The following is a 22,655-nucleotide window of genomic DNA, read 5'->3' as shown; positions in this document are numbered from 1 at the left end:
AGTTCCAAAAAATACAGCATGCAACAGACAGCACCACACAGCATCTCACCTGCCCTGAGAGACTGTTCTAACAGATGGAGCCCAAAGCCATGGATTACAAAAACTCAATGGACACTTTGGAGGGATGGCCCATAGACTAAGGGCATTATATCCGCATGATGTATATATGACAGCAGAAAGCGGTGGCAATTCATTGGAACCTGTAAGATCTGGGCATGGCATAGATGGTATGGAATAAGGGGTGGATAATGTCCTGGTTCCGGCGGGGATAGGGTTAATTTTTCCTGGTATTCCATGCCATGTGAGCCATGCCCACCCTGAGCTGCCGGGGGAGGGGGCAGGAAGTCACCGCTTGGAGCGGGTTGGGGCGTCCCGGGTCCGGTTGGTGAGCGGTGGTTCCTGGTGAGCGGCGGTTCCGTAATCGTGTTTGTATGTTCCTCTGTCCGTGTTATTGTTGTTTGCCTGTTCCCTTTGCTGTTTTGTTAAACTGCCTTTGTCTCAACCCAAGAGTCCTGCCGTTTTCTTCTGATTCTTCCTGTATTGGGAAGGCCCGAGCGAGCGGCACATGGTTCTTTGTTGCCGTCTGAGGCTAAACCACGACAAGCACTAACGAGCCCTCAGCTTGTTGCCACCACAGTGGGAGGGGAAGGGGGATGGAAAGGGTGCTCAGTCCCTCCCCGGCGATGGTGACAGCAAAGACCCTAAAATATCAGGGGGGTGACACGAGTCCCAGTGTGTCCCCATCACTCACGGCCCAGAATACCGGGAAACACACACCCGAGTGATTCCGAGTCCCCATCCCAAGACACGTGTTTGTTGCTCCAGGATAACGGAGACACAGGACAACAGCGGCGTCTCAGCAGCTGGGCTTTAATAATTAACTCTGCAAACCAGAGAGATCACTGCAGACACCTATTTACACCACCGTATTTACAGGGGAGATGCTGCGCAGCCCCTGCTGCACCTTCCCAGCCTCTGACAAATTAAAATATCACTCGAACACGTTAAAACTGTTGTGTTAACAACACATGGAGGCTGCTGATGTGCCGGGGTCGGCCACCCTCCGCTCTCATAACTGATTTCCCTCCTCCACCAAGAGTTCCAAGTCTCCGAGCACAAGCTGAGATGCTGCTCCAGCCCTTCACTGTGAGCCAAGGGGAACTGGGGGGGCAGCTTTGGTGTCTAAACACCAGAGTCCATGTACCTCGCCCTGCACCTTCCCTGAGCAAGTCGGTTCCTGGTCAGAAAGACCCCATGTTCTCACCCCCCGCTGCCACCGCCTTCGTTATCCAGCTCAATTAAACTCCATCTTGCTAACGCTCTGGGTAGTTTGGCTGAATTTTGAGCTGCATGTGCCCAACCTCTCCCTGCATCTCAACCTTTCCCCTGCCTGTATCACCCCAGAGCACACAGAAAGTCAGGAGGTGCCAAATGGAAAGTGCCCGAGAGCTCCTGGAGCTGGGTCCGGACTAAAAAGCCTTTGCCAACGCGTAGAAGGACCTGGAAGTAGGTGAAGCCCCAGCTCTTTGTGCATGGAGCTGCCGGAGCTCAGCAAAAACACGTGGGTTTTAAAAGCATGCGGGGTCACTCCCTCCCTCCCTCCCTCCTGAGGAACAGCCCAGCCCGGGTACAAATAACCACCAGCTCGGAGCACGTCCTGCAGTCTGGGGTTAAGTAAAACAAACACTCTTTAAGGCCGGGACAAGCTCACAGCATTATCTGGTGTCACAGAAACCAAGGAACATGGGGAAATTTAGTGAGGTAGCAGGGCCAGCTCAGAGGGAAAAGCAGGTGGGAACAACCAACGCAGAGGATCAAGGCATCGAGCCGTCCTCTCCCCGATTTATCCCCCAAAAAAGCCACTAAAAAGGACATTTCAGAAGCAAACTGAAGGCTCAGCAGGGTGAACCTGCACTGGGCAGAGGGGGGAGGAGGTGGATGCACAAGTCTCGGCTTCTTCATAGCAGCAGGGTGAGCTGGGGCTGCCTGAGGCCCCTTTCTCTTCTCAGACACCGAGGAATCCATGTGGGGAGGGCTGGGAGTGACCTCAAGGCTTGGCACGACTCACTGCAGTCACTTCTTCCCCACTGGGATTGCGGGGAAGGTGCAGGCAAGCGAATATTCTCCTATGGGGAAATACCCTGCCCCAATCTCACCTCAAACCCACAACCAGACCCGCCAAGGCCCCATAGACTTACCCTGAGGTCTCCACCAAACGCCCAACTGGGGACGGCTCATCCAAAGTCCTTTCAACTCACCCTCACACTGCCTGCACTCTGATTTCTTAAAAAGGAAGATAAAGTGTCAAAACAGGCATTGGATGCACCTGGCCAGCGCTAGACTCACCCCCACCCCGCAGTTTAAACCCCCCCAGTCTGTGAGAAGCACCCAGAGACCCAGGCAGCCTTCTCCAGTCCCAAAGAGTTCCCTCTTGGCTGGCTCTGGGCTAAGAGACACCCCCCCTAAAGAGGGACTGGAAATGTTAAACCCCTAGAAATAACAGCCCAAAAAGCCCTACAGTTGATGGGGAGAATCAAACTGAGGTCCGCTGAGTATCACCCTCCTGGCTGGCAACACGGGGAGCTGAGGCAGCTGGAGCAGGTCCCTGCAGGCTCCCAGGCCGCAAACTCCCTCCACCTTCCTCCCATCTCCGCAGCCCCTTTGTCAAAGCAGCCAGGCGTGACACAACCACGCAGCCACAGGACCGAGACAGTCAGCTTTAGTCATGTCGCAGCCCCACGAGTCCACAAATGACACCCTGGGATCCCCATATATCTGCCCATGCTGACTTTGAGCCCGCAGGCAGGCTCCAAGGGCAGCTAAGGCTTCAGTTTGAGCCAGGGATGAAGGATGGTGAGGATGGAGAGGATGGAGGAGGTGAGGCCACACAGCCCCACAAAACCCGGGCTGGTTTTGTACAGCCCCAGCTTGTCCAGGGGGATAAAGAGATCGCAGGCGTTTTTCACCACGTCCAGCAGCAGAGGAGGGTTATTCCGAAGGACGTGGATCAGGAGCCGGAGCTGGATCTGCAGCCTCAGCCCCAGCTGCTGGAGCCCGTTGTCAGGCCGGAGCTGGCGCCCGTTCTCGCCGCCCTTCGCTCGCTTCCCACCTGCTTCGCGCTCCATCAGGATCCGGATCTCATAGGCGTCCCGGCTCAGGTTTACCACGAGGGCAAAGAGGTAATACCTGAAAAACAGGGGAGAGGAACTGGGGAGGAGAGCAGAGAGAGTGGGCAAACAGCACTGGGGACTGCAGGCTGCCATGCTGGCAGTCTCCAGCCCCTTCCGTTCATCCACAAAAACAGGATGCCTGTACGAAGAAGAGTCCGTGTTCCACCAACAGCTGAGGGGCTGAGCCAGGCCAAGTACTCACCAGCTCCTTCAATGCTGCTCTCTGTCACCAGTAAAGAGGAAAAGCCCCTGCACGCAGTGCTCGGGGGGAACACAAGACCCCTTCATCTACCTTTATTCTGTGGGACAGGACATGGACCTGTTGGAGTGGGGCCAAAGGAGGCCATGAAGATGCTGGGAGGGCTGGAGCCCCTCTGCTGTGGGGACAGGCTGAGAGAGCTGGGGGGGTTCAGCCTGGAGAAGAGAAGGCTCCAGGGAGACCTTGGAGCCCCTTCCAGTCCCTCAAGGGGCTCCAGGAAAGCTGGGGAGGGACTCTGGAGCAGGGAGGGGAGCCATGGGACGAGGGGGAAGGGTTTTCCACTGGAAGAGGGGAGATTTGGGTGAGATCTGAGGCAGAAATTCTTGGCTGTGAGGGGGGTGAGCCCCTGGCGCAGGTTGCCCAGAGAAGCTGTGGCTGCCCCATCCCTGGAGGGGTTCAAGGCCAGGCTGGTGGAAGGTGTCCCTGCCCAGGGCAGGGGTTGGAACTGGATGAGCTTCAAGATCCTTTCCAAACCAAACCATTCCATGATGATTCTCCCTTTGAAAGTCTCTGCTTCCCCACTCAGTTTGGTGTCACCAGTAAACTTTGTGCGGGTACACTTGATCCTATCACCCAGATCACTCAGGAAGACATTAAATACTGTTGCACCCAGTATCAACCCCCAGGGGACCCCAGCTGTGACCGCCTGCCAGTTTGAGAAGAGGCTATTGCCCCCCACCCCGGGTGCAGGGCTCAGCCAGCTCCCCCCCCACTGCACAGATGCTGCTCTGGCCTCATAAAGCAGCGGTTCCACAGGGAGAGGGGGTGAGAGACCCAGGGAAGGGCCCTCCCTGCTGACCCCTCACCTGAAGGATCTCTGGCTCCACTTCTCCTGGTCCACACCAGGCGCCAACCCCGTCTTCCCCACCCAGAGAACGTTGTCACAGGCAAAGTACATGGCCCTGTTGAGGTGGCTGAGGGTGACACAGAACCGCAGCACCATGTCTGACAGGTGAATGGCCCGTTTTGCTGCCTCCAGCGCCTCAGCCGAGCTGCCCAGGCGCAGCACTATGGGACAGATGGATGGTCAACGATGTGGGGGGGGATAGGGGGGGAACCCTGGTGTCCCTCCCCACCCGGTGTGTCCCATCCCATCCCATCCCCCCCCCCCCCATGCCTTCCCTGGTGTCGTCTGACCCTGTCCTGCCCCCCCTCCAGTGTCCCTCCTCCCCTAGTGTGCCCCATCCGCCCCCCTGCCTCTTCCCCCGGTGTCGTCCGTCCCCCATCGTGTCCCTCCTCCCCGTACCCCTCTTTCCCCGGTGTCATCCCCTTCTCCCCGCCATGTCCCTCTCCACCACCCGGTGTCCCCATCCCCCGTCCCCACCAATCCCGGTGTGTCCCCCCCAGCCCCGACCCCACTCACGCTTTCGGCTGAGGCTGAGGTGAGCCTCCAGCTGACGGACGCTGGCCAAGACCCCGGCGCTTGCCCCGTTCCTCCGCAGCGTGTCCCCCGCCAAGGCACAGGCGTATTGCGCGGCCCTACAAGAGACGCTGCGGCGTGAGGGGCCTACACCCACCCTCCCCTCACTCCCACAGCCCCGGGGGGGATCCCGCCCCGCAGCCACCCCCACACACCTGAAGAGCCGCTCCTTGGCCTGGCTCTGGGCGCTGAAGCGCACCCAAGTCTCCATGGCGGGGCCGGGCAAGGCCAGCGGCCTCCGGCGGAGTGGGGTCACTTCCGGGAGCACGACGGAAGCCGCTGCGGATCACGCTGGGAGCGGAGTGAGGCAGCAGCACCGCCTAGCAGCCGGCATGAGCCCAGCGCGGCCAGGCCCGCCCCCTCCGTGCCCGCACGGCTCGTCCCTATTGGCCGCATGAGCCAGGCCCCGCCTCCTTCCATCAAAACAGATGCCATAAGTGGGCGATTACAACCGTCTCCGCCTCTAAATCTGTATCGAATTCTTTGATTGGTTACTTTTGCCATTTCCCGCCCCCTTCTCCCGACCAATAAGAACATAGTTGCACTTCCCCACCTCCCTCTCTGCTGCTTTGCATTTTGATTCGTTCTTCTCTCTGTCATTATTATCAGCCCTGCGTCACGATTGGACAGCCGTCCCCTAAGCCCCGCCCGCCCACGGTGTCCCTCACTTGTGATTGGAGTAAGTACCCCTCCCTCTCCACGCCCTACAAACGAGTTGTGATTGGTCGCTCCCCTCCTTGTCCCGCCCACCCTCCCGCTCCTCTGCCCTTCCATTGGTGTGTTGCCCCTTTCATCGTCTCCCTCCGCCCCGCCCAGGAGCCTCCTCCCCGCTGCGATTGGCCATCTCCCACCACCGTCCCGCCCCCTCCCTGCGGTGATCTCCACGCCCATTGGCCCCTCCGGGTGGTGAGTGACAGCGGCTGGGTGGCGGGGCTCTCTCGGGGCGGCCATGGAGTCGGTGCGGGCGCAGCGGCTGCAGCCCGGTGTGGGGACGCTCCGCTCCCTGCGCCCCGGCGTTACCGGCGCCTCCGCCCCCCCGGCTCCTCCGCCCGCCGCTCTGGCGGCTCCGCTGCCTCCCGCCGCCCCTCCGCCGCCGGCCGGGCTGGGGCTAGGGCTGCCGCCGCCGCCGCCTCCCTTGGGGCTGCAGGGCCCCGCCGCCGCCCCGCCGCCCGGCGCCGGGCCGCCCGCCGTCGGGCCGCCCGCCGTGCTGCGGGAGGCGGTGGAGGCGGTGGTGAGGAGCTTCGCCAAGCACACGCAGGGCTACGGCCGCGGTGAGCTGGGGGCGGGAGGGGGGGACGGGCGGGGGGACGGAGGGCTGAGGGGAGGGGAGGGGAGATGGGAGAGGGCCCCCCCGGCTGCCCTCCTGCTGCCATTGCCCGGCTCAGCCAGTTTCTCCCTCCATCTTACTCCCCACCGCCCCCTCCCCATCCGTGGGGTGACACCCCCCACCCCCAGGTCTGTGTCCCCCCGTTGGGGTTCGTCTTTGCCCCCTTCTCCTTACCCCAGCTCTGGAGCTCCAGGGCCCTGTCTCCCTCCTCCTGCCTCTGTCGCCCAGGGCCAGCTTCTCTCCAGCTTCAGCTGGTTTCTCCCTCCATCTTACTCCCTACTGTGCCCTCCCCAGCTGTGGGGTCACCTTCCCCCCTCCCACAGTCCGTGTCCCCCTGTTGGGGCTCCTCTTTGCCCCCTTCTCTTCCCCCCGCCGAGTCCCATCAGATCCAGGTCTGGGATCCTCTCAGGGGGTTCCCCATCAGCTCCTTTCAGCCCTGCCTGGGACTCTCTCATCCCAGCCCTCCTTCCGCATTCATTCTCCCTTACCAGGGTTTCTAACCCATTTTCCTTGGTCCCGGCTACCCTTCTCACTTCTATCTTCCCCAGCAAAAGCTTGGATTCACACAGATTTTGGTTTGGAATTGCCATATTATTGACATAAGTCATGGTTTGGGCCAGACTGGACACTGAAATGCTGGAAACACGACAAAGGCTCTTTGTGGTCCTGCAGTTGCAGAGTGGGTATAGGGCTTGGAGAGCAGATGAGGAGGAGGATGTCCCATCAGACGCTGCTGACGCTCAACCAAGTGTCTGCATGACGGAAAAAAGAAGAGGAAAAAGAGACGTCTCCAAGACCCTCACTACAAAAAAAGACATTCAGGTGCTGGAGTGAATCCAGAGAAGGGCAACAAAGCGGGTGAGGGGTCTGGAGCACAAGTCTTGTGAGGAGTGGCTGAGGGAGCTGGGGGCGTTCAGCCTGGAGAAAAGGACGCTGTAGGGAGACCTTATTGCTTTCTGCAACTCCCTGAAAGGCAGGTGTAGAGAGGTGGCAGCGGTGTTCAGCTGGTGGTTTGCCTGTGTGATGGGCTCTAAGCGTGACCGAGGAGGCATCCTTGACTGTTGTCATTAGGTTAAACATCAGTAATGAGTGTTTTGTGCCGTTTGTGGGAATTTTTCTGCTGTCTCCTGCTGTCTCAAACCTCGTGCTTGGGATCTTCCAGCCGTGCGGCATGAGCTCGTGTGGTTTGGGTGACCTCAAAGGTGAGCGTGGGGAGGAAAGGAGGATCCCTGCTCCAGCCCCATCTATCTGGGGTGGCTCGTGCCAAAACTGAGAAAGCAAGTAAAGTAAAAATGAGTAAAATAAAACCGCCGAGTCTGTGGTTTCTCTGGGACTGCCTTTTCCCTAAGGAGTCTTGTGGTTTCAGGGGTCAAGCTTGATAAACATTCATGGGTCTCCTTTTCTTAGAAAGCTTAATGCAAACTTTTGGGTTTATGGGATCAGTCGTTTCCAGATAGCTAATTTGATGTGGGGTTTTTTTTGCTTTTGTAAATTATGGAAAGAGAACAAGGTAGGGGTAGGGAAGCATGTAGGTGACCATGAAGGCAGGCGTGGGAGCTTGAGCTGGGCAGGTGAGTGGTTTAAAGCAGAGGAGGTTTCTGACTTGTGCTGTGCCTCTAACAAGTAAGAAAGCTGGAGAATGTGGAGGCTGTTGATTTTTTTTTTTTTTTTTTAACGGTTCTTAGATGTTTTTTATGTTTTTAAGGAGGAGGATTCTTCTTGTGCCATAATGATTTAGTCTTGTATGTAATTCCTTACTTCAACTTAATGTGAGGACAAAAACCAGCTCATTTCTTTCAAGGAAGGCAGCAGCCAAGAAGGTTTGTCTGGGCAATCATTGGCCATTGCCGGTGGCTGCAGTTTTCCTGGGATCCCCCTCAGTTCTGTGCTCTGCACAGCTGCACCTTGTCGATGAAAAAAACGCCGTGTCTGGGAGGAGAGATCGACTCTGCTGGTGCTGGAAGAGGCTGTTTGTGGGGGTGTTAAGTATTCCACCACGCTCCATCACCACGGGGCTCCAAGTATTGCATCAGAGGCGCCTGGTCGTGCGAGAGGCGATGTACACTTTTAAAAATAAAAAAAAAAAAGTACAGCAGCAAGGAAAAAAGGTTAAAGCACATATTTTACTGGCCCTGTGATGGAAAGAATCTTCCGTCCCACCCGAAAGGAGACACTTTGCGACTATTTTGAGTTCCTGACTTCTTCCGGCTGCGGCAGCAGGTCCAGCAGAGGCGTCGCAGGCTTCCAAATGGTGAGTGCTGGCGGGAGGACTGCTGCTTGTCTGGCTCCAGAGGAACTCGGCACCATGTGGAATCACTTACGCTGCTGTATTTAATATGCAAGTCAGATGTGCTATCGTATACACAATGCCGGCATACAGGGTTACGCTCCAAAGCAATAAACAGATATGACTGATGGTCAGAGCAGGCTCTGCTTTGTGTCTCCTGGCTCCTCTTTGTCTGTTTGTGGAGTGGCAGATCCAAAGGGGAAGCCTCTGACAGGAGCCTCCCTGTGTGGGTTAAGCTGCGCACTGTAAATCTGCGGGTCTCCCCCCAACAGATGGGTGAGTTTTTCTAGAAGATCAGTGTTTCCAATTCCTGCCCTCAGAAATGCAAACACAGACTAAAAGGTATTGACTGATGCCGATAGTAAGAGTTCCAGTGTTTTGAGCTGGTGGAGAAACTTGTTCTACTTAACAGGCATTTAAAATAGCTTAATTTACATGCTGGATTTCCTATTAAACACAACCTTGTATGCAGTGCAAAGAATACGTCACTTTTGCATCTTTACCTGCATTGAAGCCATCCCATCATTTTTTTCTCTGCCTTCTCCCCAGCCCAAGCACTGCGTTGTGTTTTGTGCTCCGTGTGGGATTAAAGTCCTTCAGGGTGCAGAAGGTGTCCCTGCCTTCTCGAGGACCGTCCTTTCACAAGCAGGATTTAAGATCCTTTCTGAAAAGCAAAAAAACTTCCTATCTCCTGCCTCTTTCCCCCACACCGCTATTTTGTGAGTTAATGGAAGGAGGAGGGGTGAATGAGCAAGGCTGAAAATCATCGATCTGGAGCAAATTCAGACTGAGATTTCCCTTCAGATTCAGTGTGCTGCAGTGTTTATCCACTGCAGGCGGCTGCGACGCATGGCATTGGAGCTGGAGCTGTGCCGAGAGGGCAGATGGGCAGGGCTCTGTTCCTGGTGCCGCCGTTTGCTCTCCAGCCCTCTAAAAGCATATTGTTCTGGAGCCTTTTTAGAGTTTCAATTAGGTATTTTACTCTCATCTCCCGAACCCGTCCTGCTTGCAGCAGCTGGGAGCATTGAAGCCAGTCTGCGAAGAAAACCTCTTTTGGATGCTTCTCAGCTGTCTGACGTATCGCTCCAGTCACAAAAAAAGTACCCAACCAGCAGCTGGCACAGAGGAACCCTTGTCTTGGGCTGAAACACAATCTCGTGCCCGTGTTTCACAGCATTTCCTCATTAACCTGCTCTTAACGCCAGTTTTCAGACTTCACTAAATTAAACCAAACTGTAATTTTGCTGAATTTTCACAGCAGTTCTGTGCATCTTGAGAATTTGTGTTGCTCGGCTTTCTCTGCAGTTTCTTGTGTGGTCACTGCTGCAAAGTCTCAGTTGCCCCATGCTGAAGGGTCCCCGAAGTTGTTATTGAATTGGGCATTGTCTCCCCAAAGCCGCCGGGGATTATGTGCATGACTGACACCATCACTGGGAAGGGAATTTGCTGGGATGGATGGGAATTCTGTCTGGGTATTGGTGCCTTGAAAACTGGCAGGGAACTGCATATTGTTTGTATGGCTTTTTGTTAGTCTGCAGTGGAAAATTGCCTGTCTTGCATGTGTCATCAACAAAACAAAAAAAAAAAAAAAAAACAAAAACAAAACCCAAAACAAACTAAACTTGAAGTTAATCCAAAGCGACTGCTTTATGTACAAATGCCCTGAACAGCCGGTGGTTGAAAGAGCAGGGAAATGCTTAGTGAGGAACTACTGTGCTGGTGACTCCTTGCTTGGCTTCATCGTACAGAAAGCAATAAAACAAAAAGGCTCAGGCTCGCTGTCTTCCTGAAAGCCGCCTGGCTGAAGACTTAAAAAATGACAGTGCTGTGTGGGCAAGTGAAAAGCTTAGGCAGGGTGGCCGTGATGGGCCTGGCACCGCACATTCATGCGTGGCCCCAAATTCACCTCCCTTTTATATCTTACTCTGGGAGACTTTTGAGAAGAGCAGCCTCGTCTTGCGTACTGTGATGTACGCAGCTCCTCGCGGAGGGCTGAGATTGTGAGTTGGGGGTATTTTTCTCATTTTGCTTAAAATGAGAACTCTAGGGTCGGGTCCTTTGAACAGCTCCTGCGTTAGTGAGGAGTCGCTGTAACCTGTTTTGCCTCGCTTCAAAGCAATTGCTGAGATTAAAAAAGGCTCAGAGGAGTGCGGAGGAATAGCTGAGTGCAGGCTTTTTCTACAGCTACCGGTCAAACTCTTCAGCACAGAAAGCGGTTTAGAGCAAATTCGATGGGACTTAAAGTGTTAGACACTACGAGGGTCATTTTTCTTGCCCAAACCTTAACAAAATAAAGCGTGGGTAAACTTAGAGCAGCTCAAAGGAAGTCCTGGTGACGCTGGGGATTCAAAAATTAAGAGAACGACAGGACAGCTGGCTTGTTGTTACAACAAACACCTCTAGTTCTTGCGTGCGTGTTAAAAGAAGAAGAATTTAATCTGGTGGATTTGGGCTACAAACTGATTGCCGCAAGGGCTCTGTGTGTTGGTGTGGGCCAGCTGCTGGGTTGTTAAAGCTGGGCGAATGCTCAGATCTTGTCTAGTGTATTTGGTGCTCCAGAAGGAGTGCTTAAAATCAACCTCTCCTAAAAAGACTGTAATTACCAAAGTCAACCAGGGCTAACACTTTAGGCTCTGGTTTCCAAACCAGGGTGGAAAAAACACAGTATCCTGTGATTCACCGTTTGGTTCATGTCCTCCAAGTGGCACAAAGGAGATTGGCCAGTTAGCTGTTTGCATTCTCCACTGTGCCGTTACATGCTCTGTGTGCAGTCAGATCCTCCCACCCAAATTACACGGAGTTCTGCCAGAAAGCCGCAGCTGGGCAGCTTTATGCCTCGGGTCGCTTCTCGTGTCTCCATCCTGTTGTTTTGATCTGGGTACGTGATGTTCAGCACAAAGGCAGGTGGTTTCTGCAGGGCTGACAGTGCACGCGCAGGTCAGCTGCTTTATTTTTATCTTAAGTGTAAGAATGTCAATATTGGGGATCACCTGAGGCAGGTGAGCAAACCTGCTGAACTTGTTGACAGCCCTCTTAGGGAGGAAAAACACCTCGCTGCCCTGCTGCTCTGCAGCCTTTCCCAAGTTCTCTTCTTTTCCCTAAGTTAGTTTTTATGAGAAGAGCTTTTCTGTAGGAAGCTTTCTTTTATAACTCGGTGGTTCTCCTTAGGTTCCTCTTGGTGGGAGAGGCGTGTTTGTGTTGACATCGTGCATCTACAGCTTCCCCTGAAGCTGATGGTTTTAATACAAGACATAACTGAGCCCCCTAGGCAGGGCCCTGCTGGCGTAGGTGGGCATACGCTAAGTTTATGCCATTTTGGTTCTGGATGCAGCCGCTCCTGGCAGGTGATACCTGAGGAAAGCAGCTTCCCGGGTTCTTGTGTTCTGTGTCTGAACTTGGTTCTATTTCTGTCTCCTCAGTGAATGTTGTGGAGGCCCTCCAGGAGTTCTGGCAGATGAAGCAGTCACGTGGAGCTGATCTGAAAAATGGAGCCCTTGTGGTGTACGAGATGGTCCCTTCCAACAGCCCCCCTTACGTCTGCTATGTCACCTTGCCGGGAGGGAGCTGCTTTGGCAGTTTCCAGGTATGATGGCTCGGCTGGAGGCTGTTCCTGCAGCATCGCTCGCTCTTCAAAACCCTCTATAACGTGGATGCCCCAACAATCTTTCCCCACCAGAACTGGTGCTCTAACAGCTTTCTGTGCTGGGCACAGCATTCACATTTCCCTGCTGATTTGAAGCGCTAGGATGACATGGGTCTGACTGTAGCCCTCTTTAATTTCAAGCTGGCCAGTTGCTAATTGCCTCTAAAACCCCACCCGACTTCAATCCGGGAAGGTTCGGCTGTAAGTTTTACTTTGCTGTGTGTTCTGTATTCCCTACACATACTGACATGTCGTGCTGAGATCAGATAGGTGGTATTAGAGAACACTGCTAGATTGACCGGTTTTAGTACTTTGTTCTCCTTCCCAGGATTAAGCGATGAGATTTATTTCCATTGTGTAAATGTATGTACACTACCTGCAGCTCGGACAAACTGGTGGAGTAATATTTTCTTGCAAGGGCTCTGGATTTGACCCAGAACCTCCTCTCGAGGTGCCAAAAGACTCTAGAAATCAAATCATAACATTGGATGGATAGTTTCTCCCCTCTTTCTGTTTTAAAGGAAATTGTCCAACCCAAATACCTCACCCGAAAGATTAAGGTCCAAAAACCACAAGGGGTCCTGACTGCATTTCAGATTCCGTCGCTGTGGTGGCTTTAGGCGGTTGCTCCCTAGTCTTGGTTTGAAGAACGGATCCAAAAGAAACAGTTCTAGCAGCTACACGGTCTGCCCATCCTGAAGAGCCATCCTCTTGCTTACAAGTCACTTGGTTACGTTTTGGTTTTAAGCTCATTAATTCTGTTGACGATCTGATTGGTGGCGTTTCCTGCTGCAGATGCTATGTGCTGAGTTCAGCTGCCTGCCCGATTTTTGTGTTTAGCGTGGTTGGGATAGCTGTGGTTCAAAACTTGCTCCTAATGATTTCAGGATGTCTGAGAACACAACTTTCCCAATCTACCCAACGCTGCCACCTAATTCCCACCTTGTCTGGCCAGGGGGAGAGATTCAGAGCGTGGGGCTGAAGGGAGCTTGGCCATCTCGCTGTCTTTCTAGACTGATGGTGTTTATCCCTCCCCAGTTCTGTCCAACCAAGGCTGAAGCCCGAAGGAGTGCTGCGAAGATTGCGCTAATGAACTCGGTCTTTAACGAGCATCCCTCCCGGAGGATCACAGATGAGTTCATAGAGAAGAGTGTTTCAGAGGCCCTGGCATCTTTCAACGTAAGGTTTCTCCGTGCCCAAACACTGCGATTGATGGGGACGGATTGACTGGGGAAAAACCTCAAATCACGGGAAGAGAAGTTTTCTTTGACATCTGGAACTCTTTATGTCAGGTTTTTTCAGTGACTTCAGAGCATTAAAACTTTAACTGTAGCTCTAATTCCTGTTCTCCTGCTTCCCCTCCCACATGGTCTCACTCTTGAGTTTGACTGTGCTGCCCTCAGCTCAGGGGTGGGACAATAGGTTTGAGACATTGATTCATGTGGCCCTTCTGTGACCGGGTTGTTACGTTGGCTAGTTTTCTTAAAACCAAATGTTTTCCAGAAATGTTAGTTTCTAGCAGCGGGAGCTTTGCATTCTTCTTTTACTGCCCTAATTATACCTTATCCTGGAGGGAGTTCTTGCTGCGCAGTCACATGGCACTTGATGGTGCCCAGAGTATTGTAAGAACTTTGAAATCGCTATGATGGGCTGCAGAAAAAATCCCATTTCAATTGGCATTGTCAAAAGCAGAGGGGGCTCCGTTGCTCTGAGAGAGCTGCAGTGAACAAAGCAGGTATTCGAGGCTGAATTAGGCTGGTAAACACATCTGCCGACACGAGGCTGAGGTGCGTAAGCCTTAATCTGAGATTGAATTGCTGAAGTGGAGGTGATGGAGCAGAAGCAGCCCGCTCGGTCGGGAAGTGCGGCTCAGGTGTGAAATGTCTCTTGCAGGGCAATCGGGAGGAAGCTGATAATCCCAACACCGGGATCGGTGCTTTCCGCTTCATGCTGGAATCCAACAAGGGAAAATCGATGCTGGAGTTCCAGGTACAGTTCAGAATTTAATGACGTGGTTCAAGGAGGGGTTGGTTCGATCTCTCAGCTACATCCGTAGTGCTTTACATTCAGAACGAAAGCGGTGCCTTCCTCTTAGAACACAACTCAGGATTTGTGGCACTTTCAGGTGCTAGTATAGGAGTGAAATACTTCGAATGGGGCCTCTCTCCGTAAATGTTCTTTGATATTTGCACGGCTCAGTATTGTGAAAGGGTCGTGCGTTCTTATGGTCCAGTGTTCTCAGGGACATAGCATTTAGGGAACTGGTGCTGGAGGTGCAGAGGATACCTCCAGGTACCTTCACTCATGGCATTAAATGAGCCGTTTCATTTGTGGTTTTTATTGCCTCCCTGTAAAATGGGAGAGATCTCACTTCCCTTGGGAAAGCTGGTGAAGATCTTTCATCCAAAGGCATTTTGATTGTGGAATTAGGAGTGTTGATTACTGTCATTACGTGCCCTCAGACCACAGCATTATCTGAGCAGTCTTCGTATCCTACTGAAATACACTCGGTCTGTCTCTCGTTACGACAAAACATCTGTGAAATGAAAAGTAGAAACTGCTGAAGGAAGCTGCTATAGCACTTACCAGCTCTTGGTAATGGAGCAGAAGGACTCCGTGCAGAACAGATGACCGAGAACTGAGATTCTTCTGGGCTTTATTCCAGCCTTTCTGGGGAAACTGCTCTTACGAGCAGAGCAGAGCAGCCAGGTAAATAAGACTGTTTAGAGCACTCTGAATTCTGCCTGTGATTTGATAGCCTTTGAGCACGCTCCTCGTCAAGCAGGATGCTTGTCCCTACACATACAGAGACCTTGTTACGGCAGTGCTTTGAGATTCGTGAGTCCTTTTAATGAAAACTTGGCCTTCAAAGGTAGCTCAAAACAACTTTTGTGCAGCCAACTGTAATGCACCGACTGGAACTGGATTTTTAGAAGAGGAGAAATGAGACCATAACTCTGCTCCAGACAGTGAAGCAGGGTTTGGATGCATCTCAAAGTAGGCGTCTTAATTCTATAGCACTGCTGTATTTGGGGTTTTTTGCTGTAGGCAAACTTTTCCCGAAGCTGACTTCTTGCCTGGCTTGTTTCCCTCGAATGGAAATACTCAGTAGGAGGAAGACAGAAGTGTTTATATTAATGGTCCTGTTTACACAGCGTGACTCTGTTATGTATATTCCTTAGGCTGTGTTTGTCTTTGGGAAGCCTGACTAATCCCTGCGAGTTTATGAAGGGAAATTTGTGTGGCCTTGAGAGAGAGCTGTTTGCTTGGAAAACACTGAATTGTCACCCGCTCCGGCTGGTGGTGTATCTTGGAGGCTGCGAGATGCCAGAGTCTTGTGTGCAGAATCCTGAAATCCCTGGGGCGAAGTGAAGCATCAGCGTCTTTGTTCTCTAATCCACTCATCTGGTTGGGGGATTTTTATATGGGGGGTGGAGCTGGGCTTTGCATCGTGGCTCTGAGCATGGTGGTGGTGCCTTCCGCCTCCCCCGCTTCTGTGCTTTTCTTGTCTTTTTGGTAGATCTTTAATGCTGGAAGTCTTTTGTTTACAGCCTCCAGATTTTGCAAACATCCTCTGTGATCCTTGCAATCGCAGAGGACTGGGCGTGATGTTGCAAAGTCCTGTTCGGCTCCTTGTTCCCGTAGCTAGAAACCAGTTTGTAGGGCTGAACCCTCGTCCCCACATTTGTTCGCAGCCTGACTGTCCCTTGCCGTTGCAGGAGCTGATGACCGTCTTCCAGCTCTTGCACTGGAACGGCAGCCTGAAAGCCATGCGGGAGCGGCAGTGCTCGCGGCAGGTGAGTCCAGGCGCCTTGAGACGTTATGTTTTAAGTCTTTTAGCGTTGCAACAACCTTCTCCTTCACCTCCCTTAGCTGGCGAGGAAGCCAGACACTACTAAGCGCCGTGTGTCCCGTGTAGTGGCTTGTCTTTTCTAAGATGTATGTGTCCCTTACCACCAGGAGGTCCTGGCTCACTACTCCCACCGTGCACTGGACGACGACATAAGGAACCAGATGGCCATGGACTGGGTGAACAGGGAACAGAACAGCCCAGGGGCCCTTTCCAGAGAGCTGGCTTCGACGGAGAGAGAGCTGGACGAAGCCCGCCTGGCTGGGAAGGAGCTGCGTTTCCACAAGGAGAAGAAAGACATCCTGATGCTGGCAGCCGGCCAGCTGGGGAGCATGCACCCCTCCAATTGCTAGACTCTGGCCAGCCGGTCCTTGTGCCAACACCTCCATGCCCACAGGATCCACCCCCGTCTCACCTAAAGCATATAATGCCTCTTCCAGAATTGTAGCCCGTTTGCACATTTTAAAGATTTTTTTTTTTATTTTTTTTTTAAAAGGCAAAAAAAGCTCCTTGCTTCCAGGCCCCTCCTGTCTGCTAGAGAATTCCTTCTGTCACTTTTTTTTTTTTTTTTTTTTTTTTAAAGACAGCACTAAAAATGCAGCCTTTCAGTATTACCGCTGAAGACCTCCCCTCTCCGTTGGTACTATCGAGTTGGCAGCATTCCATGAAATGTAGCATTTCCTCCAGAAAGCTGCTGTTCTCTGGAGCTGCTGGCATCCAGACCTGTTTTTTATTATTATTATTATTTCTGCTACTATAGTAGAGGAGGGGTTTCAAAACTCTTGATAAGCACACTAATTAAAAAAAAAACCAACAAAATGAAACAACCAACACATTCTCTTTAACACTACAAGGGAAGCTGCGTGGGGAGATATTCCTAAGTGTGGAAAAGGGATTTAAAAATGTGATTTTGTTTTGGCCACAGGGTTCCAGTCCCAAGTCCGGGCAGGATTTGCCCTCACCCCTACAGCCATTGGGTGGCTGTGGCTGTCCCTGCGTTTCCCTCCTGGGGTAGGACTGGGTTTATTCTCCAAGTAAATAACACACCTAATAACAAACTACGAGGCCGCGCGGTTCTTAAGGGATTGGATTTGGCAGTTTAATTAATCCGCACCAGACGGAGCGTCCTGCTCCGCTGCTTTTCAATCCTCTCTGGGTCCTTGTGGTGCTCGGCACAGTCTGGCCGGGTGGAGATGCTGAAATCGCATGAACTGGCCAGTTGATTTTGCTGGAAATGGAGTATTGGTGGCGTTTTTTTGGCTTCTCCAGCCAAGCTGGGGAGATGCAGATTTATATTTTTTTTAAATCATGCAAGAAATGGGAGATGGACACACTGTTCTCTCCGGAGCAGCTTCTAAATCAAATGTCAGACTTGGCCTTTCCAAGGAAGGTTTAAAAAGCTGTGCCAGAGTTTTGGAACTCACTAGCAGTAAGAGGGGAAACTGCTCAGCTGCTTTCCCTGAAGCGCCTTGCAGATACCAGGCTTTGTGAACTAAAACTGTGTTTAAACCTTTTTTTAAACAGAAATTGTGTTTAATCCTTTGCGCCAGAGCACAGAGCCAGCCCCAAGCAGCCAAAGCTCTGATGAGGGTTTGGCCTCAGATGAAGGGGTCTGACCCTTCACTGCACCTAATTTACACTGCCCAGCTCCCTCCATAGCCAAAAACCCACAGGTTTTGTGGACAATTCTTAAGATTTCTGGTAGGGCTGAGCAGTTCTCCAGGACAGCGGATCGTGCTGAGCTGTTCCTGGGGATGAAGGGAATGGCACAAGGGCTGGACTGGACAAAACTCTTCAGAGCTTCTTCCCTGTAAATGGGCAACACCACGTTCCCAAAACAAAGTCCTCTAGATGCACTATTTTTTTAAATGAATAATTCCCTGTTCTTTGCATATGTAACACTGCTAAATCCATATCATGTTTAGAGTTTAAAAAAAAAATGCGCCCTTGCTGACTTTAAAGTGTTCCTGGAGCTCAAGTTCAGTCGACGCATTCAAGGTAACTCCTATATCCCAGGGGAGGCAGCAGCGGGAATATCCATTGAAGGCAGACTTAAATTTGCCTTTTTTCAGTGCAGCTTTGAGCTTTCTCGGGTGCTTTTCCCCTGGGGAGAGGTACAAACCCTTGGGGACGTAGCTTTTCCCAAGGACAGCCGCCCCTCGTCCTCTCCTTCATCGGAGCGTGGCGGCGGGCGGAAATTCCAGCAATATTCTTTGTTTTGAGATAGAAATTTAAAAAAAAAAATCACATTATCTGTAGGTATTCTAGTTTTGTATCCTTGTCCTAACAAGCCTGTTTTGTGTTTTTTATATATATTTTTTATATGCAGCCTCTTTACACAGCAGTATTAATGTTTAACGTGTTTATAAATGTGATTGTAAATGTTGTGGAGTTTGTGCTTTTTTTACAGGCTGGCAATATTTGGGCCTTATATTTGGAATTTAATCAGTTGCTGTAGGAATAGCATGGAGCCCAGTGTCTCTGCTCCCCACACAGTGTCATTCTGTGGGTGACACGGTGATTTATCCCAGGGTCCGACCTCGCAAATGAGGGAACCCCCCAAAAACCCCCTTTTTTGGCACTTATGTGCATTTTGCACATTGAGATGTTACGTTTCTAGCAAAACTCTGGAAATCCGCCCTGTGGGGTCATCCACATGCTGTTTGGGATGCTGCTGCAAAAGAAATCGGGGAGGATTGTGGTGGTTCCGCTGGTCCAGGCGGAAGGGAAGAGGAAAAAACAATATTCCCTGACCTGCGGTTTTTGGGAATTGGGGCATCAGTTTTCAGTCTCCAGATCCACTGGGAAAGCAATAAATGAACCTTCTCAGCATCCAAAGTGGGGTGTTCTCCTTGTTCAGGCCGGGTAATTAAATGCAAAGCTGAAAGGATAAATCACCGTACGTCGCTGCTGTTTGTACGTATGATTTTATACAATAAAACTAGATTTTTGGGGTCGCTGTGGTGGCTTCTCTCTTCTTTTGGGGCCAGCTGTGCTCCCGGCCTCTCCTTGGGATCGTCACTTCGTGGGGGCTCGTACCCCGGGAGCAGCCAGGCTGGTGCCGCCCCGGGGGGTGACAGCGGTCCCAGTTTGGCCCCAGTATGTTCCCGGTTCGGGGGGGGGAAGAGGCGGTTCGCCCTTCCCATCGTGGCAGCGCGGGCGGGACGAGTTGCTTTGACCTCCCCAAGATGGCGGCGCGGGCGCTTCCGTCGCGCGCCCTCTCCAGGGCGGCAGCGCATCCGGCGCCCTTCCCGGCCTGCACCGCGGCGGCGGCAGAGAGAGCGGCAAGATGGCGGACGTCCTGGATCTGCATGAGGCGGGAGGCGAGGACTTCGCTATGGACGAGGATGGCGACGGTGAGGGCGGTGCTGGCGCTGGTCCGTAACGGCCCGGCCGGCCCGGTTCCCCCTTGCGTCGGGGTCCCGCCTCCTCCGACTCGGGGCCCGGCTCGCCGCCGCGCCCCCTCCCACCGGGGCCTGTCACCCCCGCTCCCGTGTCGTTCCCCCGTGTCGGTCTCGGCTCAGCTCGGAGCCCGACCCCCGGATCCGTTAGTCCCGCTTCGAGCCCGTCCCGCCGCTCCTTGATGGGGCCTGTCCCCTCTTCGGTGTGCCCAAGCCTGGCCCGGTTGCCCCCCGCTCCCCACAGCCGTCGGTGCCGGGCCCGGGGGAGTCCTGACCAGCCCCGGAGGAGGTCCTGCCCGGGTCCAGGGGGGTCCTCCCCGGTCCGGGGAGACCTGACCGGTCTGGGCGTTCTGCTGGGCCCGGGGCGGTTCCTGCCCGGCCCTGGGAGGACCTGATCGGTTCCGGGGAGGGCTGTGTCCTGTTGGCCGTGGGAGAGTCCTGCTCAGCCCCAGGAAGGTCCTGCCTGCTTTGGGGGGGTTCTGCTGGGCCCGGGAGTCATGCCTGGCCTTGGAGGTCCTGCCCAGCCCGGGGCCATGGTCTGGGTCCCCCTCCCCAGTTCCAAACCACTCCCCTCTCCACTGCAGAGAGCATCCACAAGCTGAAGGAGAAAGCCAAGAAGCGGAAAGGCCGAGGCTTCGGTTCAGGTGAGGAGCACCTGACGCACCCATCTCTCCTGCACCCACTGGGCACCGCAGTGGCCCTGACCCCTCCGGGCCTCGCTCTCCCAGTGTGGCGTAAACACTTTGGGAAGGGGGCTGGTGTGAAACCCTGGCTGCCTTTGTGCTTTTGGGGGGGGGGTTAAATGGGTTTGTGGTTGTCTGAGCCTTGCTCTCCTCCTGGGTGATGGCACTAGTCACCCATTTCTCTTTCCCCCCCTTCGCTGTGCCCAGAGGAGGGCTCGCGGGCCCGGGTGCGTGAGGACTATGACAGCGTGGAGCAGGACGGGGATGAGCCAGGCCCGCAGAGGTGTGAGTATCACTGGAGACACCTCCCCAGCCCTCACCACAGGGAGATGGTAGGGGAACACGGGGTGTTCGGCTCCATATTGGGGTTCAGACCTTACTGGGACAGAGCCTGTCCCCACCTTGATGGGATTTATCCCTGGCTAAGCCAAGAGTGTTGGTTCCATCCAAGGTTCCATCTTCCCTTCCCACCCATGTATGCCTTCCCCCCCCAACCCAGGGAGGGGGGGAACCCCTTCCCTGAGACACCCACCCAGCCAGTGTGGGAGCATGCCCTGTGCTTGGCATCACTCTTATCTCTTTCACACCTCAGCGGTGGAGGGCTGGATTCTCTTCGTCACGGGGGTTCACGAGGAAGCGACGGAAGAAGACATCCACGACAAATTCGCGGAGTATGGCGAGATAAAAAACATCCACCTGAACCTCGACAGACGGACGGGCTACCTGAAGGTAGGGGGGGCTCAACATGGGCTGCGCTTGTCCCTTGAGCCCCTTGGTGGCTTTGCTGCCTCCGTTTTGGCTTATGGGGTGCTTGAACTTGTCTGTGTGGCACCAACTGGATGCGAAATACGTTTGTGCCTCCCCTTCTCTGGCTTTGCCGCAGAGGCTGGAATCAGGCAGGGTTCAGGGAGGGATTTTTCCTGTGTCTGGCCCCTCATGGGGTTTCTCCCTGCCAGGATGGGCCATGGCTCACACTCCCTCCCTCCCCCCTCAGGGATATACTCTGGTCGAGTACGAAACCTATAAAGAGGCGCAGGCAGCCATGGAGGGGCTGAATGGCCAGGAGCTGATGGGGCAGCCCATCAGCGTGGATTGGTGCTTCGTGAGAGGGCCCCCGAAGGGAAAGAGAAGGTAAGGGCCGAGCCGCGGGCGAGCTGGGGGCTGGCTTGTCCTCCCAGGCGAGAAAACCCTTCCCCGGAGTGGAGCAGAGGGGCAGAATCCCCCCCCTCACCCTGCTGCCCACGCTGCTGGGGATGCAGCCCAGGCTGGGGGAGGTTCTGGGCTGCCAGCGCATGTTGCCGGCCCATGGCCAGCGTTTCCCCCCCCAGCACCCCAAGCCCTTCTCTCAGGGCTGCTCTCCATCTCTCCATCCCTCCATCCCCAGCCTGGGCTGGCACCGGGGGCTGCCCCCACCCCGGGGCAGGACCCTGCACTTGTCCTGGTTGAACCCCATGAGGGTCACACGGAGCCACTTCTCCAGCCTGCCCGGGTCCCTCTGGATGGCATCCCGTCCCTCGTGAGTGTCACCGCACCACACAGCTTGGTGTCACCTGCAGCCTCGCTGAGGGTGCCCTCCATCCCCCTATCCATGCCATCAGTTGTGGTCCCAGTGCAGACCCTTGAGGGACACCAGTCATTACTGGTTTCCACTTGGACATTGAGCCGTCGACTGTAACTCTTTGGCTGTGTCCATGCAGCCACTTCCTTGTCCATCCGTCACACCACACCACTCTCCACTGTAGTGGTGGACCATATACAGGGCCCTACAGAAGTCCAGGTAGATCATAGAATTGCTGAGGTTGGAAGGGACCTTTAAGATCATCAAGTCCAACCATTAACCTACCTAAATTGATGATGACATCATTTGTCTGCCAATGACATCATCATAGAAAGCCACTAAATTAGTGAGGGTGAAATCACCACGTGGGCTCCAAATGCTGGTAAACCACGCTCTGTCCTCTCTTCCAGGGGCGGGCGCCGGCGGAGCAGGAGTCCGGACAGGCGACGCCGATGATGGATCTTCATTCCTACCCATGCGTTCCAAGTCCAAACTGGGAGAACTGGGAGGGGAGGGGGTGGGGGTGGGGATGTTGTACATTGGGGGCAGGGCATTTGAGGAATAGCTGGAGGAGTAAAACAGTTCATCACTTTGGCAGAGTTGCTTCTTACCAGATTTTATTGTTTTCAAACAAGAAAAGCGGAGTGAAGAAGCAACACCTGAGGTTTTCAGGGGGAGCATTTCACTCGCGTTCGTGGCGGGTGCAGCCCCCGTGGCCTGGGGACATCCCAACCCCCCACGTTTTTAAGCATTTTGTTACGCCTGCGAGTGACCTGGCATTTTGGCCACTCTTCTTTTGGAGAAAGTTGTTTTCTATACCCCAGGCAACCGTTCCGTACATCTCCTGAGGGGTTTATTCTGTTGACTTTATGTTTGCGCGTGAACTCAGCCTTTTAAATAACACTGATTTTGTGTAAAATTGTCCTCTTATTATTTGTCCTTAATTAAACATTCTGAGAAGCTGTAACCAAGCCCCAGTTCCTTTCGTGCCTCACTGCTAATTTTAGATTCGCCTAAAACCAGTCAATGTCACTGTCACAGGTGTCAATCTTGGGGC

The 22,655-nt window shown here is 53.6% G+C and overlaps 3 protein-coding genes across 4 annotated transcripts; 2 read left to right on the top strand and 1 right to left on the bottom strand.

Annotated features, from left to right (window-relative positions):
- Positions 1-854: 854 nt before the first annotated feature.
- Positions 855-5,162, bottom strand: PEX11B (peroxisomal biogenesis factor 11 beta). 2 transcript variants are annotated; one of them, XM_063356971.1, is made up of 4 exons: positions 5,005-5,162; positions 4,793-4,908; positions 4,236-4,437; positions 855-3,186 (listed from the first exon to the last, which is right to left on the bottom strand). In XM_063356971.1, the coding sequence occupies exons 1-4, from the start codon at positions 5,058-5,060 to the stop codon at positions 2,820-2,822; spliced, it is 741 nt and encodes a 246-aa protein (XP_063213041.1). In that variant the 5' UTR covers positions 5,061-5,162; the 3' UTR covers positions 855-2,819. The 2 variants fall into 2 exon arrangements, with proteins under 2 accessions (XP_063213041.1, XP_063213040.1); XM_063356970.1 differs by having other exon boundaries at positions 4,793-4,920; positions 5,005-5,155.
- Positions 5,163-5,761: 599 nt separating this feature from the next.
- On the top strand, positions 5,762-18,915 carry LIX1L (limb and CNS expressed 1 like). The gene is made up of 6 exons (XM_063356969.1): positions 5,762-6,120; positions 11,883-12,046; positions 13,145-13,285; positions 14,000-14,095; positions 15,826-15,903; positions 16,067-18,915. The coding sequence occupies exons 1-6, from the start codon at positions 5,799-5,801 to the stop codon at positions 16,307-16,309; spliced, it is 1,044 nt and encodes a 347-aa protein (XP_063213039.1). The 5' UTR covers positions 5,762-5,798; the 3' UTR covers positions 16,310-18,915.
- A 286-nt stretch (positions 18,916-19,201) lies between these two features.
- RBM8A (RNA binding motif protein 8A) lies at positions 19,202-22,570 on the top strand. Its single transcript, XM_063357427.1, has 6 exons — positions 19,202-19,312; positions 19,942-20,001; positions 20,248-20,325; positions 20,633-20,769; positions 21,035-21,171; positions 22,009-22,570. The coding sequence occupies exons 1-6, from the start codon at positions 19,246-19,248 to the stop codon at positions 22,052-22,054; spliced, it is 525 nt and encodes a 174-aa protein (XP_063213497.1). The 5' UTR covers positions 19,202-19,245; the 3' UTR covers positions 22,055-22,570.
- The last annotated feature ends 85 nt before the right edge of the window (positions 22,571-22,655 follow it).

The sequence above is a fragment of the Chroicocephalus ridibundus genome, chromosome 21 (genome assembly GCF_963924245.1).
Source record: "Chroicocephalus ridibundus chromosome 21, bChrRid1.1, whole genome shotgun sequence".
Taxonomy (NCBI): domain Eukaryota; kingdom Metazoa; phylum Chordata; class Aves; order Charadriiformes; family Laridae; genus Chroicocephalus; species Chroicocephalus ridibundus.
The sequence above is the reverse complement of the archived record's forward strand: the minus strand, read 5'-3'. Positions and strand labels throughout refer to the sequence as shown.

Coding starts and splice junctions, on each gene's coding strand:
- RBM8A (XM_063357427.1), top strand. CDS start 19,246: ATGGCGGACGTCCTGGATCTGCATGAGGCGGGAGGCGAGGACTTCGCT. Junction 20,002..20,247: donor AGGCCGAGGCTTCGGTTCAG/GTGAGGAGCACC, acceptor CGCTGTGCCCAG/AGGAGGGCTCGCGGGCCCGG. Junction 20,770..21,034: donor GACGGACGGGCTACCTGAAG/GTAGGGGGGGCT, acceptor CTCCCCCCTCAG/GGATATACTCTGGTCGAGTA.
- PEX11B (XM_063356970.1), bottom strand. CDS start 5,060: ATGGAGACTTGGGTGCGCTTCAGCGCCCAGAGCCAGGCCAAGGAGCGG. Junction 4,921..5,004: donor GCCAAGGAGCGGCTCTTCAG/GTGTGTGGGGGT, acceptor CTCACGCCGCAG/CGTCTCTTGTAGGGCCGCGC. Junction 4,438..4,792: donor CCTCAGCCTCAGCCGAAAGC/GTGAGTGGGGTC, acceptor TCTGTCCCATAG/TGCTGCGCCTGGGCAGCTCG.
- LIX1L (XM_063356969.1), top strand. CDS start 5,799: ATGGAGTCGGTGCGGGCGCAGCGGCTGCAGCCCGGTGTGGGGACGCTC. Junction 14,096..15,825: donor AATCGATGCTGGAGTTCCAG/GTACAGTTCAGA, acceptor TTGCCGTTGCAG/GAGCTGATGACCGTCTTCCA. Junction 15,904..16,066: donor AGCGGCAGTGCTCGCGGCAG/GTGAGTCCAGGC, acceptor CCTTACCACCAG/GAGGTCCTGGCTCACTACTC.